At 40.6% G+C, this 17,457-nt stretch overlaps 1 protein-coding gene across 1 annotated transcript in view; it reads right to left on the reverse strand.

The window, feature by feature from the left end:
* LOC126456436 (ATP-binding cassette sub-family C member 4-like) overlaps positions 1 to 17,457 on the reverse strand; it is a 130,218-nt gene that overhangs the window by 59,149 nt on the left and 53,612 nt on the right. Inside the window, exons 10-13 of the mRNA XM_050092186.1 lie at positions 16,077 to 16,363; positions 11,679 to 11,862; positions 11,458 to 11,601; positions 11,282 to 11,377 (exon numbers count right to left, since the gene is read on the reverse strand). Coding sequence (XP_049948143.1) covers positions 11,282 to 11,377; positions 11,458 to 11,601; positions 11,679 to 11,862; positions 16,077 to 16,363 — 711 coding nt within the window. The remainder of the gene's footprint in view (positions 1 to 11,281; positions 11,378 to 11,457; positions 11,602 to 11,678; positions 11,863 to 16,076; positions 16,364 to 17,457) is intronic.

A 17,457-nucleotide genomic window follows, 5' to 3' on the forward strand; every position in this document is an offset into this window, starting at 1 on the left:
AGCCTTCTTACGCTGCTGTGACCGTTAATATTTTCCGACTTTCTTAGGTAAATTAAGAAGTCTAGCGATCTAGGTGGCATTTCGTATGAATGTGGCATAGTGACTGATCTTGTCAAACAATAACTGAAGGTCTTTAACTTGGTAGGCACTTGAATTTTTTGATAACTTCCATATATTGCCGAGTACTTTCAGTAATTTTCGGCTTAATATTTGGCCCAAGTACTCACATTGTTCTTAAAAGGATTCACAGTTTTGTTGATTGCATTTTATTCTATTCCTTTGTAGTTTCTTGAACAGTAGACATAACTGTGCAAGATGTTAATGTCTTATAATGACACTAATACATCGTACATAAAGTTTACCGGTATGGGTATAGACTTCCTAATTTAAGATAGAAATTGGCGAACTACTATCAAAACGTAATTTTATTAATTGGTTGTTGATCATTGGTGGGAGAGTTAACTTTGGCGCTTATACTGTGAAAGGTCTCAACTGCGACGGTGGCTTGTTAACACTGAGGTGGCGTTGTTGATGCAGTACATCGCGACCTTTGAAGAGTTCCTCCCATATAATCTCGTCCTTGTTTGCAGAAGTGCCTACAGCACGTTTCTTTATGTGAACACCGAGTGAGTGTATGTTTGGAAAAACAATCTCGACACCCGATTACTGCGCCCTACTGTTGTTGTAGGGAGGGTGGCATAGAGAAACTACGAGAAGCTTGTGAGTTGAGTAAGTGCCGCTGCTGATTTGGTGGATGGACTTTGTCCCTAAGTGCACGTCAGGGTTTGAATCACAAGTCTGATGACGAAGAGGAACGAGATGACTTCCAATCAATCTTATTACGTCATGATTGGAACGTTGTTTTATGGAAGAATGTCACTTTACTAAAAATACTGCGGTTCTATATTCGATACGTTAAGCGATTTTGCAGATACGTTACTTTCATCAAAACTTTGCTATGCTGTATCTAATATTTTCAAGGTTTCTTTGCTATTGCCAGTATTTCCTCGAGAGTATCTGTGGCTATGCACAGAATTCATTACCAGGTGGATACACACTTTGTATATCACTCACCAGCACTTCGGTATAAGCTTTGATTTGGACGCAAAATTCAACGCTTTCCAGTCAGCCCTTTCAGGTTAGCTGCCGATGCAGCTTATAACTGACTGGTGCAACTTCCTGCGACAACGAAAAAATGATAGCCTACGTGCTGTGACAAGTGTTTTCTGCTTCTAATGTTTACCAAACTATGAATTTGTGCCCACTATAAACCCTCAGTATTAATGAGATGACGAAACTTTTATGGAAGAAACATTACCTTGAGGGTCGGTTGTAGATAGAATAAAAACACACTATTTAGTAACGTCATATAAGCTACCCGCCTGGAAGTGGAATTGCAAATGTGTGTAGCATGAATCCCATTCTGGATTGAATAGCGTGAATGGTGATAATGGATGCTGTTCTGGCCTGTTGAGCCGCTGTATTATACGCCACTACTCTTCCGTAATTTGTGCTTGCTGCTTTTCTTGTTGTTACAGAACTTGCATTCGTTGTTCTTCTTGCTGTGTTTCTGTTGCATCGGAATTAGCAGCTGTTGCTTTTGTGTTTGTTCCTGTTATGCCTACAGTTGCATTTGAAGTTGCAGCTGTTGCTGCAAAATTTTAATGAATTCTGGATCCATGATGACTGAATTCAGACTGTTGTTGCAACACAAGGGCTAAGTTCAAGGAAAGGCAGCTCGTTTTGTTTTACAGTACCGCGAAATATGGGAGAGAGTGTCACAGAAATGATACAGGATTTGGGCCGGAAATCATTAAAAGAAAGGCTTTTCTCGTTGCGACGTAACCTTCTCACGAAATTCCAATCACCAACTTTCTCCCTCGAATGCGAAAATATTTTGTTGACACTGACCTACATGGAAGGTAAAGTACAACAAACACTATTTATTACACAGTAAGGATGGACACCAAATTATCACTCGATAGTTCACAAACTATTCCGCGCTATGTTGTCGTAAAAGTGGTAGACACATACCAAGAGAAGAAGAATTCAGATAGTCCATGGTCGCGTCAGTCCATCGTTAAGCGTGTGTTCGTAATACTGAGAGCTGTCCAACTGAAATCCAATAAGCAGTTTGGTCACATACACACAGCGTCAGTGAGGTAGATACTAGAGCACAGCGCAATACGAAGTGAGTTCATGTTGGCAAGGCATCCAATTTTATTTCCTGCATGAGGTCAGAGACCAGGCCAATGTTACTACCGGCGGGTACCCATTATCGACTGCAAGTGAAGTGTTTGGCAGCGCGTATTACTTGCAGACTGTCGACCTCTCTCTCTGAGAACACAGGTGTACCAATAAGAACATACAAATTCCTTGATATATGCTAAGCAGTTCCAAACTATATCCTCTATTATCTGCTCGATGTATTCCAATCTCTGTCTTCCTCTACAGTTTTTGCCCCTGTAGCTCCCTCTAGTATCGTGGAAATTATTCCCTGATGTCTTAACAGATTTCCTATCATCGTGTTCTTTCCTCTTGTCAATGTTTTCCACATATTCCTTTCCTCTTCGATTCTGCTCAGAATCTCCTCATTCTTTACTTTATTAGTCCACCTAATTTTCAATATTCGTCTGTAATAAAACATCTCAAATACTTCCATTCTATTGTGTTCCGGTTTTCCCACAGTCTAAGTTTCACTGTCATACAGTGATGTGCTCCAAACTTACATACTCAGAAACTTTTTCCTCAAAGTAATTATTATGTCCTATGTTTGATATTAGTAGACTTCTCTGGGCCAGGAATGCCCTTTTCGCTAGTGTTAGTCTGCTTTTGTTGTCTTCCTTGCTTCGTCCGTCATTGGTTATTTTGCTGCCTAGATAGTAAAACTCCTGAATTTCATCTACTTCGTAATCATCAATCCTGACTTTAAGTTTCTTATTTCTGCTACTTCTCATTACTTTCGTCTCTCTTCGATTTACACTCAGTCCAAAGTCTGTAGACGTTAGACCGTTGATTTCATTCAGCAGCTGATGTAACTCTTCTTTTCTTTCGCTCAGGATAAAAATGTCATCAGCGAATGATATCAATGGTATCTTTTCACCTTTATTTTTAAATCCACTCCTTTTATTTCCATCATTTCTCCTTCGATGTATAGAGTGAACTGGGGTGAAAGACTTCGTCCCTGTCTTACACCCTTTTTAATCCGAGAACTTCGTTCTTGGTCTTTTATTATTCCCTGTTGACTCTTGTTGTATACTACTCGTCACTCCCTATAGCATACACCCATTTTCCTCAGAATTTCCAATATCTTGCACGATTTTACGTTGTCGAACGCTTTTTCCAGGTCGACAAATTCTGTTAACGTGTCTTGATTTTTTCTTTAGTCTTCATTCCATTATCAACCGGCATTACCTTTGCTAACGCCAAACTGCTCGACATTTAACAGATCCTAAATTTTCTTTTCCATTCTTCTGTATATTATTCTTACCAGCGACTTGAATGCGTGAGCTGTTAAGCTGATTGTGCAGTAATACTTGCACTTGTCACCTCTTGAAGTCTCCAGAATTGTGTGGATGTTATTTTCCCAAAAGTCAGATGATATAACGCCAGACTCATGCATTCTACACACCAACGTGAATAGTCGTTTTGTTGCCACTTTCCCCAGTGATTTGAGAGATTCTGGTGGAAAGTTATCTATCCCTTCTGCCCTATTCGATCTTAAGTCTTCAAAGCTCTTTTAAATTATGATTCTAATTCTGAATCCCCTATCTCTTCTAAATCTACTCCTGTCTCTTCTTCCATCACATCAGACAAATTTTACCCTCAATAGAATCCTTCAATGTACTCTCTCCACCTATCTGCTCTCTGCTCTGAATTAACAGTGGAAATACCCTCGGACTGTTACTGTCCTTGTTTTTAATTTCACTGAAAGTTGTTCTGACTTTTCTACGTGCTGAATCATTCCTTCCGACAATCATGTCTTCTTACATTCATTTCCATTTTTCATGGAGCCATTTCGTCTTAGCTCCGGGCACTTCCTTTTTCTTTCGTTCTCTGCGACTTGTATTTCTGTATTCCCGAATTTCACTGAACAGTTTTGTACTTCCTTCTTTCATCGATCAACTGGAAGATTTCTTCTGTTACCCATGGTTTCTTCGCAGTTACCTTCTTTGTACCTATGTTTTTCTTTTTCCAACTTCCATGATTGTCCTTTTTAGAGATGTCCATTCCTCTTCCTCCTAATGAGATATACCTTATTGCTTTAGAGAATTTCAAGCGTATCTCGTCGTTCCTTAGTACTTCCCTATCCCACTTCTTTGCACAATGATTCTTCTTGACCAATCTCTTAAAGTTCAGCCCACTTTTCATCATTAGTACACTGTGATCTGTTTTATACCTGCCCCTCAGTACGCCTTACAATTCAATATCAGATTTCGGAATCTCTATCAGACCATGATGTAATCTAATTGAAATCTTCCCCTACTCCCGGTGTTTTACAAGTATATCTCCTCCTCCTGTTATTCTTGAACAGAGTATTCGTTATTACTAGCTGAAGGTTATTATAGAACTCAATTAATCTTCCACCTCTCTCATTCCTTGTCCCAAGCTCATATTATCCTGTAACCTTTTCTTCTACTCCTTTCCCTACAGCTGCATTCCAGTCCCCAATGACTATTAGATTTTCATCCTCCTTTGCATACTGTATTACCCTTTCAATATCCTCATACACTTTTTCTATCTCTTCATCTTCAGCTTGCGACATTGTCATGTATACCTGAACTATAGTTGTCGGTGTTGATTTGCTTTGGATTCTGATAAGAACAACCCTATCACAGAACTTTCACATTAACATACTCTCTGCCATACCTTCCTATACATAACGAGTCCTACTCCCGTTACAGCATCTTTTGCTTCTGTTTATATTACTCTATACTCATCTTACCAGATATCCTTGTCTTCTCTCCATTTCACTTCACTAATCCACACTATATCTAGATTCAGCCTTTGCAATTCATTTCTCCGATTTCTAGCTTCCCTACACCGTTAAAGCTTCTGACATTCCACGCCCCGACACGTAGAACGTTATCCTTTCGTTGGTTATTTAGTATTTTTCTTATCGTAACCTCCTCCCCACCCCTTTGGCAGTCCCCTCCCAGAGATCCGAATTGGGAACCCCCCCGGAATCTTTTGCCAATGGGGAGACGTTCATGTGTTATAACTACTTAAGTGGCTGTTCTGTCTTTCTTAATGTTGTTCTTCCTTATACACTCCTGGAAATTGAAATAAGAACACCGTGAATTCATTGTCCCAGGAAGGGGAAACTTTATTGACACATTCCTGGGGTCAGATACATCACATGATCACACTGACAGAACCACAGGCACATAGACACAGGCAACAGAGCATTCACAATGTCGGCACTAGTACAGTGTATATCCACCTTTCGCAGCAATGCAGGCTGCTATTCTCCCATGGAGACGATCGTAGAGATGCTGGATGTAGTCCTGTGGAACGGCTTGCCATGCCATTTCCACCTGGCGCCTCAGTTGGACCAGCGTTCGTGCTGGACGTGCAGACCGCGTGAGACGACGTTTCATCCAGTCCCAAACATGCTCAATGGGGGACAGATCCGGAGATCTTGCTGGCCAGGGTAGTTGACTTACACCTTCTAGAGCACGTTGGGTGGCACGGGATACATGCGGACGTGCATTGTCCTGTTGGAACAGCAAGTTCCCTTGCCGGTCTAGGAATGGTAGAACGATGGGTTCGATGACGGTTTGGATGTACCGTGCACTATTCAGTGTCCCCTCGATGATCACCAGTGGTGTACGGCCAGTGTAGGAGATCGCTCTCCACACCATGATGCCGGGTGTTGGCCCTGTGTGCCTCGGTCGTATGCAGTCCTGATTGTGGCGCTCACCTGCACGGCGCCAAACACGCATACGACCATCATTGGCACCAAGGCAGAAGCGACTCTCATCGCTGAAGACGACACGTCTCCATTCGTCCCTCCATTCACGCCTGTCGCAACACCACTGGAGGCGGGCTGCACGATGTTGGGGCGTGAGCGGAAGACGGCCTAACGGTGTGCGGGACCGTAGCCCAGCTTCATGGAGACGGTTGCGAATGGTCCTCGCCGATACCCCAGGAGCAACAGTGTCCCTAATTTGCTGGGAAGTGGCGGTGCGGTCCCCTACGGCACTGCGTAGGATCCTACGGTCTTGGCGTGCATCCGTGCGTCGCTGCGGTCCGGTCCCAGGTCGACGGGCACATGCACCTTCCGCCGACCACTGGCGACAACATCGATGTACTGTGGAGACCTCACGCCCCACGTGTTGAGCAATTCGGCGGTACGTCCACCCGGCCTCCCGCATGCCCACTATACGCCCTCGCTCAAAGTCCGTCAACTGCACATACGGTTCACGTCCACGCTGTCGCGGCATGCTACCAGTGTTAAAGACTGCGATGGAGCTCCGTATGCCACGGCAAACTGGCTGACACTGACGGCGGCGGTGCACAAATGCTGCGCAGCTAGCGCCATTCGACGGCCAACACCGCGGTTCCTGGTGTGTCCGCTGTGCCGTGCGTGTGATCATTGCTTGTACAGCCCTCTCGCAGTGTCCGGAGCAAGTATGGTGGGTCTGACACACCGGTGTCAATGTGTTCTTTTTTTCCATTTCCAGGAGTGTACATTAGTAAAGTAAAATTTCGTTGTACTGTATTATACTGATATAAAACATTTTAGTAGGGCCACTGCGAACCACCACTTGTGCTGAATTTGGCCGACGGTGGAAAATAGATTGACAGTCTACTGGTGAAACATATCTCTTACAACATTATATAGTGTTTCTTAAATGGAGGAGACATTTTTGTTCCAATTGAGAACAGAATCACTTCACTTTTTTTTATAAAACATGTTGACTAGCGAGAAAGAATGGGACTACTTTTCATCGTCATTCCTTAAAATCTACATGTTGTGCAGAATCCATTCTGTGTTTTACTGGACATTTATCTGCCCATAGCCGACGAATATAAGGACCCAGTAGGACCGTGCCTAGGAAACCACAGTGGTGTCAAACTAAACTTCAGGTTGATGATAGCTTTTCAACCATTTACAGGTGAGTATGAAGTGATTTTCCCAAGCTACCGTGCTGTTGACTTTTATTACGTCATATTCAAAGTGTGTATCACAAAGTGTGTTTTAGACTAAGATTACTAGTCTCAAGACTCATTATGAAATAATAAGGAATCGAAATTATAATAACTGAGAGAAACTTCTTATCCTTAAATGGATGTGGCCCCCAAAACCTCTTTTAAAAGGAAGGTATTTATATAAAATCTGCTTCTCCGTGGATGGTGTATGTGACGTCCCACAGTTTGGTGTGATTGCTACATGTGCAACATTAGATTTCATTTGAAGACGAGATTGCTGTTGTCTGTCTCCTTATGCCACAATAAACAATGAATTGTTTTCTAGCTAAGAAAAATGATTTCATGTTCAACCATCTGTATCATTTTACAATAAAAAGATTGCTATTCGTGAAGTAATTTCTAGTTTTTAAATGAAATTTGTTTATCGTCTCAAGGTTAGCTTCTGTCTAATTCCAGTTACGGCTAAATAATTATTCATGAGGCAAATCTGTGACTCGTTATGGTATATTTTGTAACGTGCCAAAATTTTCTGGTGGTCGTTACGGGCAAAATTATCGTCTCAACTCCTTACGGAGTAATTTGCAGACCGGTGTATAGTTAAAAATGTTGTTATTATAAACTATTTTGTTATGTTTATAAGTCATTGTACATGTAATGTTGTAGAGAGGAAGACGGGAAAAAAGAACGCTGTTAATTCTACACAGGCGGGAGTTCCAGCTACTCTGCAGTGGCGGGAGTTTTAGCTAAGCAACAACCTAAATGGCAAAGATCGCATTTAACGGTGTTGCTTGACGCTGTTCGAAGTCGCGACGGCCTACGGCTACAATTTATTGATTGTTAAAAGTTCTGCTAACGCTATTCGTTTATTCATTCTTAATGGTTCGTCATTGGGTTTACATGGTTTTAATAGCGTACTTTTCATCGGAGAACGGCTTGGATGGTGCTGAAGATAAATTACCTGACCATGGTTGTTGAAGTTCCAAGGGGCAAATTACCAATATTGCTGAACTTCCTATTAAAATTGTGTCAGTAGAGATGTTTTGTGCTAATTTTGCAGGGATTAGCCAGTCTTTCGAATTGTGAGTTTCGTTGTTTGGATTCTAATGGGAATCGGTGGTATCTTCTACAGTATATTAGTAATTGCAGAGTGAAAATAAACAGTTGAATTCAATGGGATTTCGTTACAGAGATTGTTGTATGTTAACGAATCAATTTTTGTGTGTGTGGATTTTTTGTCAGGATTATTAATCTGTGTAAGGTCCGATATAGTGTTCCGATATAATTGAATAGTGGTCTGCCCAGAACCTCTCATGGTGAAGAGCGGTTCCTGATAGGATTGTAGGGATTGGTTGTGTCCAAGCTGCAGTAACTGCGTAATTTGACTGATTTGTGTCCTTTGTTAAAAGCCTGCACTATTCACTTCTGTTACAGCACTATAAATTCACAGAACAACATAACTAGCACTGAAGTGTGACAAGATCTTTAGCCGAATTATTATTTTATGTGTATCAGGAAAGGAACCATTAATACATGCCACGCAGAGTGTTATTAGCTACTTAGAAGAAAATATGTGGCGAGTACCCAGATCGCTATAACAGTCAGTGGGATGGCAAAATAGAGGCCAAAGCTGGATGAGGAAGAGGTTTTGGTTGCCTATGTTAGATATAAGGCTAAAGTGGTGGTAGCGGCCTCTTTTTTTTTGTAGACTAGACCTTGGTCAATTTTTTTTCTAGGGTACACGGACACTCGTCCACAGTGGCGAAAGACTGTACTGGTACTAAAAGAAATAAAGATGCTCTTTATGTGAAAAGTTAAATCCAAAGCATCCGACTTAATTATTTTGCCCCAAAGGATATAATTTCACGATCTGTTATCAGTACTGAAAAGATAAAAATTAAAATTTATACAATAAAGCAACAGCAACGAAAACAATAATAAAATTATATAATTTTAGTTTTCAACTAATGAGGAACCAGTTAATGGGAAAAGTATGTTAGTAAACTCTACTGAGATTTATTTCAAAATAAAAAAGTGGAACAGAGATAAGTTCGACATCAACTGTCTAGTAGTGGTTTCATTTAAGAATAATAAAAGATACACAAACATAAAGAGATAAATAAAATAGCGTAATACCTCTTCCTAGTAAAAATAATAAGAATATAACACGTACTGGGTCAAACTAAGTAAAGAACATAGTAAGAACCACAAATGTTAACTTAATAAAAAATAAAATCAACAAAACATTAAAGGAAGCGGAGATAGTATATTGCTGACTTTATAGACCAAAGATATATTTGCTCGCTTATTTAAAGAGTTAGGAAAGAAAGATAGTTACGCGAATTTTGCAGAAACTGGAATAAGTGAGTAAAATGGCAACTTTAAAAACACAGAATTTTGCCTTGTATAGTAGTTTACGTTAAACAGTAAAACTGTCTTAAATTCTTATCGCGAAGGCGTTGGTTGTTGGTTATATACAGAATCGAAGATGTAATTATTACATCGTATTCTGGGAAGGGTACTGATTTCCTGTCTTACGCTATCAAGTGAATTCAGTTTTAATGTAATTTTGTTTATATACTTAATCAGTACAATGACTGGTGAGCGTTAGTAGTTAATTAAAAGTAAATGTCTAATTTATAATGAGAAGATAATTCTGTCATATTGTTAAAGGTGCGTGCTGAAAAGTAGTGCCTCCGTACTTTTAATTGGAAACTCTTAAAGTTGTTTAAATAAAACACACATTATCAACATTCTATATCTTTAAACTTCATGTCTACACTTCTGCAGTCCTCTGTCTCTAGAGGGCTGCTAATTAAGGCATGTAACATGACGTCGTGTAACGTAATAACATAACGTTGTTTAACGTAGCTTTGTTGGTGAGTGATGAACAGTGCGCTGTAGTAGAGTTTTGAATTCGAAGAGTTTATCCATAACAATGTCAGACCACATAGGTGTACTGCGACGTGTCTGCAAGAATCCGACGCGTTGTATTCACTCTCATTGATCATCCTCCATACAGTCCACACTTTGCCCTAACCGATTTTAATCGTTTCCAAAACATAAAAAGCACCTTCTAGAACTTCACTTTGATAGAAATGAAATGGTGAAAGCAAATAAGAATTTATGGCTACGTCAAAAAAGTCAGATATTCCACAGTGACGGTATCAACAAACTGGTCTCCAGTTGGGATAAATGTGTTCGTCACCAGCGTGATTATGTTGAGAAATAAATATGTGGACATGAAGAATAAGGATGTAGAACGTTAATAAAATTTGTTTTACTTAAAAACCTTTCAGCGTTCTCACATAAAGAATTCGGAGGAAATACTTTTCAGCACGCCCTCGCATTCTAATAAGTTCTCGCAAAGAACCAAAAATCAATACATCCTGTGATCTATAGAATGTCATAGTTGGCTACGTAGTGTTTTCATTACTAAAACAAATTCTTACGAATCGAGTCAGTGCGTTGGTAATAAAAATTACTCTCGGTCTAAGGACCTTCCTTTATATGCACTTGTTTCTTTGATTGAGTGTGCATTTGACTTTTCATACCAATATGTGTTAATAGTCTGGTCTCTGATCAAATGGCTTCAATGAGTCCGCTAGTACGTCTGTATCCTACAAATTCGACGAATAAATTAGAAGCAGTTTTAAGCTTAGATGTTTGAAACTTCTTCCACATAACCTTCTTCATATAACTTCCATTGGTCTTCTAAATAACAGAACCTACCGCAGTCTGCATTGAGAGTACGTTACGCATACTTGTTTGATTTTATTGCTTTTACAACTGTGTCTGGATGTTTTCACTCACTTCCCGGCTACCAGTCCCACCTTAAGTTTCAGCTTAAAATTAGGTGAAACACTACCATAGCAAAATTTTGATTATATTCTTCAGACAGCAGTCCTTAGTTGTTCGTAACGATTCTCGGACCAACACAGACTAAAACAAACTGTTTTATACATATTTGGCAGAAAAACGAACTCTCACACTAATACATTAGGCCGACAAAAAAATAACAGCAAAATCTTAATAATTTTCAAAGATCTGACACTTGACATCTGCGGACTAAAAATCAGCGGAGGTACGTGCTGAAACAGTATCCTGTACCTTTAAGGGCAGTACTTACCACTTCCGACAACGTGGATATCTGCCTGTCGAGCATATTTACGTTGGCTCTTTGAGATCCGATACGTTTTGAACGTCTTAATTTGCTTTGTTCGTCCTGTAAAAGAGAGTAATATTCGTTGAGAAAGTCTGTAATCCGAGAAAGTAGTCCCAAATTTTTCAAAATGATAGAGTTACCTGCATAGACTTTCTGGTGCTTCTCCGTAGATTACTACTCAACTCCTCCGTCTCTACTTCCTCTTCCGTGCTTGACATCAATTTTGAAAAGCTGACGCCACTCTGGAGAATCTCTTCAAAATTTCCTTGATGCTCGATGATTCCCTGTGAAGCAAATTTTCTTTTAATGTAAACAATGCAACGAGCAACTGCCGTTCATGCGTGAAAGGAGATCAACCCACCTTATTCAGTATCACAATATTGTCTGCTCCCTGGAGGTATTGCAACTGGTGCGTGACCAAAATTCTCGTCTTTCCACTTAAATAAGAGTTAATACATTCGTCAAAGAGATGTTTGCCGACATGTGTGTCAACAGCAGACAAGGGGTCATCTAGCAGGTAAATGTCTGCCTCCCGATAAACAGCCCTGTGAAATGGAACAGTAAGTAATTGTCTTACTACCATGCTTATGATATTGTACCATTAAATATTACAACTGACAAAAGGAGAATCATTTCAGTCTGAATCTGTATCAATATTTCTATCACACTATGTCGAGGATCTCCTTTCATCTCTTAATAATTTTGGATACCGACAAGTGAGTAGCTTCAGATTGTTCTACACTATGTTTCTGCGTGTAAGTGTTCTACTCGTGTTAGCAATAGCCACGAGCACTTGAATAATAGCGAGAGGTGTAAATATTATTCTTAAATACTAGATACCCATTACAAAACCCTGGCATATGTCGGTACCATAAATAGCTGTGTGCTGGTGTGTCTTGTAGCTATGCATCGCGAGATGCTACTCTTTGGTGATGGTGCTGTGCACAATTACGCATGACACACGATTTTTGTATGTCGAGACGAGGACGATGTATCTATATCAGTTACAGATGCTATTGAAAATAGGAAGTTCCCGATGTCAGAAGCGCTGAATAACGTACGATTTTAATGCGCAGTTCTCTGGAATGTCTTCCATAAATAGTACAACTGCGTCAGCTGCTAATGGCACTAAATCGCGAATTGACCGACTTTGAATGTCGGATGGTAATAGAGCGCTAGAATGCGAGAGGGAGCTAACCCACTCACACACTTGGAACTGATATATTTTGCGTTTTGCGAGTGGTCTTCTTGTATGAAACTGAGCACATTAACAGTCATATCATTGGCTCATAATCAATTATTATAGTCCAAAGTATATAGGAAAATTAAAATCGTCTTGTAATATCCATTATTTGTCCGGAAAACGTCAGTTCCAAATCGCTAAATTTGAAAAATGGTATTTAAAAATGGGTTATTTTTACAACAGTCCAGTTTTCATCAATGCTTTGTTTTAAAATGTAGTTGAATTCCGATTTACTTCAATATGAAATTTTTTGTTATTTTTAAGCATTAATAATTATCTGAGGTTCCAGACACACCAAGTCAAAGCAACCGTCTATATCGGTATCTATACTTACTCTCAGCCGTCTGTATCGTGCTCCTTCTAGCTCGTTGTACTTCGAATGTCTGGTTGAAGAGCACGGTACACGGCATGATAGTTTTCTGGTATGTGAGGAGTAGGGACAAGTCTTTGTCTTTTACAGCAGCAATCAATCTGCCACCAACATACGAGCACTCCGCATTTTGAAAGTCATTAATATTTGATGGAATTGAAGACTGCTGTTGCTCTAAGTTGCCGCGGTCGTCCAGTACTCTTCCTGCGAAAAGTCGATGGAGACTAGTATTCTTTACACTGAATAATGCCAGGCTTCCTAGATTCCATTTCCATGACACAAGTTTTGCGAAATTTCATCTTCTGCCCAAAAGTCAACTTCTGTTTCTTAACTAGAGTTGAAGCTACTGCTTACAAATCTTGACAATCTTACTTGATCATCCTCTGTACAGAGAAATGGTCCTTAACTCGGGTGTTTTACTGTATACTACTCTGTACCAGTCCTCTGAAGTAAAGACATAGACCATTCTACTATTCTCTTTCTCAGTACCACCAAAGTCACTGTAAGAAGGTAAAAAGATATGTCTAGGAAGGAAGTAAAAATCTTCTATGTAATGAAAAACTGTAGCCACAACAAGGACATAGTGCATCAGGTATTATGTGTTATTCTTGTTCTGAGCTAAGTAGGTGTCGGAAAACAGACGCAACTTTCTATTTTTCAGAGTGTTTTCTGAAATAGCAATCTAAAGAAATAAGACGTTTTCTGAAGTACCTCTTGAAGCTATGTTATCAGGAGCCATGTACATAATATCGCTATTATCGTTATGCAGGGGGATACCGAAGTCGTACACCCAAAGCAGCCTCAGGTAGAAAACAACTTCAGTAGGTATCTTCAGTGGTGAAAAAGATTTCTGCAAATCAATCGTTATTAGACAAAAGTCTGATTCTTCTTTGCGGCATGAAATTGCGGTTAGAGTCGAGGTAGGCCAGTATCCTGACGTATTATATATATCCTGTTGTTTGGATGTGCGTGAGCCACACACACCATATGTAGCAGTATGTGGCGTCTTGAAACCTACGTCTTGTGAATATAGACTAATATAATTCTACATGTATTAGTTCAGACACTCCAAAAACCATTCCTTTCATTTCCATTTTTGTAAATTCGATGCATTTCAAGAAGAGATTTCACATAACAGACATATTTCCTTGTCGTTCTCTTCCCACTTCTTCTTCATGCAATATGTATACAATAAATTTACTTTACCCCCACTGTCAAAATCTTCTCTGTTTAGCATGCACCAGACTGCATAAAGAGCATTTTCCAGAGGTTGGGTTGGGTTGTTTGGGGGAGGAGACCAGACAGCGAGGTCATCGGTCTCATCGGATTAAGGAAGGACGGGGAAGGAAGTCGGCCGTGCCCTTTCAAAGGAACCATCCCGGCATTTGCCTGAAGCGATTTGGGGAAATCACGGAAAACCTAAATCAGGATGGCCGGACGCTTGATTGAACCGTCGTCCTCCCGAATGCGAGTCCAGTGTGCTAGCCACTGCGCCAACTCACTCGGTTTTTGCAGATTGTGGTTCACAAATTGTCTGATGGCTTCTGTCTTGGGTTCTTCGGCCGATGCTTGTTTGATGATTTGTCTGATGTTTCGCCAGCATGAGTGGCTGGCATTCTCAAACCTTCATCCTCCATTGCTGGTGGCAGACGGCTGGAGAGTAGCTCGCGGCAGCAGATTACATGTACCTAGCGCTCCAACTTCCAACGGCTTCTCCGTGGTCATTGTTGCTGCGGGTATCCCCTTGCTGTCTGCAACGATCATTCGCTCCAGGACGGGAATCCAAGATCCGTTCAGCTTGAAGCTCTCTTCCTTCTTGTTGAAGCTATGACCAAGTTTGTGTAGTTCTAGAACTTCCATGAACAAGCGGGTGTGATAGCTCTTCTCTACACCAAGAACACCAGTGGCAGCGAATTTTACTATGTTGTCGGTCTGACACACCGTGTGCTCCGCCGCGGTCGATTTCCCCACCGCTTATATTCGATGATTCTGGTGTTGACTGATTGTCCACTCATTCCAGCACAAACTTTCCCACGTGTACATGGCATGCGTACAACACTGCAAGTGACTCCCTTCATTTCCTTATAGTTCCCTAGTTTACAAAACTCAGCATTGGGATTTTCCTCATCATTAACTGTAAGTGTGTGATTTTCGCACCAACTGAGGTTAGCTTTCGTAGACTTCACAGACAAATCACAACTACTACCCTATTCTCTCTCTGAAACAGATCTGCAAGTTTTTTCACTCTCGTAGTCTAGGCTCAAGTTTTTCGTACTGTTGCCTTTCTTTTCTGCCAGTCACCTTCATTTCTTGCAGTTTAGTACACACAGAATCAGCTTCACCGTCAGTCATGACGTCAACATTAAAACATGTCATTGCAGGCTCATGTGCTATTGGCTACCACTAGCTGACGTAAGGTTACCGTTTGGCTTAACTCCCTCTCGCACCGCAGAACTGCAATTCAGAGAAATGCCAAAACCTTCCTTTTGTACAGTGAAAGAGAACAGGTGGATAATAATTATTCCTATATTGTGGGGTAATAAATATATAATAGTAATATCTAAATAACGTCAGTAACTTACTTTTTAAAAATATATATGATAAATATCCCTTGCACTGTAGCACAAAATTGGTGCAAGATGCATGGATCATAGAATATATATTAGAGATTACACAAGAATTCGCGTAACTCGTCCGCGTGACTCTTCAGTATCACAGAGACAATGTATCCACACACATAAACCACCACACAGACGGCCACAACTTTTTGAGGAATAGACATCATGCCACCCCTGCAGAGCAGCATGGGGTTAATCGTGATCCACTGGTAATCACATATATCGCCGCCTATTTAACTCTGAGCGTCGTTCTTACAGGAGTGAACAGAGAAAAAGTGCACACGACCAACAACACATCCATTGCCTTCCCGTGATCCTCTCTTCTCAGTGCACATCTGCATGAATACAGAGAAAGTGGACTACTCTAACGTTACTGAACTACGAACCACCACTAGATACGCAACCCGCTGCTGAAGGTGATCTCCTTCTCTCTCGCCAGCGTTGTGACATTGAACAATAGCAGCTCGATGTCCTTGGTCAGGACACTCACCTCCACTACCATCTGGCACCTCTTCCTGTTGTACGTACCTGGCGAGGTTCACCCTGGCCCTCTGCCCGCCGCTGAGTGTGATGCCCTTCTCTCCCACCAGCGTCTTGTCCCCGTACGGCAGCAGCTCAAAGTCCTTGGACAGGGCGCACACCTCCACCACCTTCTGGTACTTCTTCTTGTCGTACGGCTGTCCGAACAGGATGTTCTGCCTCACAGTGCCTACGAATATCCACGGCTCCTGGCTCGCATATGATACCCTCCCTCCAATCTTGAGCTTTCCGGATGTTGGTGACAGCTCGTTAATAAGCAGGTACAGCAGCGAGCTCTGCATAAATGAAATAAGAAGGCAGATTAGCTGATCATCAGTTTTATACGATCTTTTGGTTTGAGTTTGCCAGTCCTTTAACGGAAACTATTTATCCCTCTTTAATTAGTTACTTAAAGAACACATCGTTCTTAATGAACGGAAATCTGAAATACAAGAGTACGTTCTCTATTACCCCAAAAGAATGTTATAGGACCATTATTGTTCATCCACTTGCTTGTGTGCATTTTCCTTGTGTTTAAAATTGTTTGCTGTCAACATCAGCAGGTGGGCACGTTACGTTACCGTTAGTAGATGCAGTGTTGCCAGAACGGGAGAGTCAGTCGTTTTGTGTTACGTTAATAACATAATGTGTACGTGAATGGTATATCATGATAAGTTTTTGAACAATTACTGATGAAGAGGAAATGGCTTACAGAATAAAATTATATACGTTACTATTCGAAAAAGATGTACTGCTATGCGTATCTTCCTAATGACCAAAGTCACAATAAAATCAGTCATACTGGTTAATGTTCTCTTGGTAGCTAAATTACGTTTTCTTGATGTATTTTTTATTTTGTTTCTGAACGAAAAAATGTGGTAGTCAAGGTGAATGGGACAGTGTGTGTGACAGTATAAGCCACACAAACATTTATGGAAGACACTTGTGTAAAGGGCTAGGTTATTTCAACATATTTTTCTAAATTGTGTTACTCGTAGGAAACAATTGTCACGTTCCATTTCAGATACAGTATAGTGTGAATGCTCAATGAAACATGCAAACGACTAGCTGCTCTATATGTACATGTATCGCAAAGCATATATTGTGTACTATTAAAGCCTTACAAGACAAATTGTTGGACAGCACGTAGCATAAGCTACAAGCTAAGTGGAGAAATAAATATATCGACAGCAAACGAAAATTGGAATTTAGCACACAGAGCATTTTATTTTCTTCAGTTGCTGTTTTTAAACTTTCCCTGCGTCCTAGATCCAGTTGAAGGTTGTATTTCACAGTTACTATTAGTTTCATTACGAACCACTGTACATAAATAAAACAGTAAATTTGTAAGTAATTACTTATACAGCTACAAACCCCAAAACCATATTAC

This window comes from Schistocerca serialis, chromosome 2, assembly GCF_023864345.2.
Source record: "Schistocerca serialis cubense isolate TAMUIC-IGC-003099 chromosome 2, iqSchSeri2.2, whole genome shotgun sequence".
Lineage (NCBI taxonomy): Eukaryota > Metazoa > Arthropoda > Insecta > Orthoptera > Acrididae > Schistocerca > Schistocerca serialis.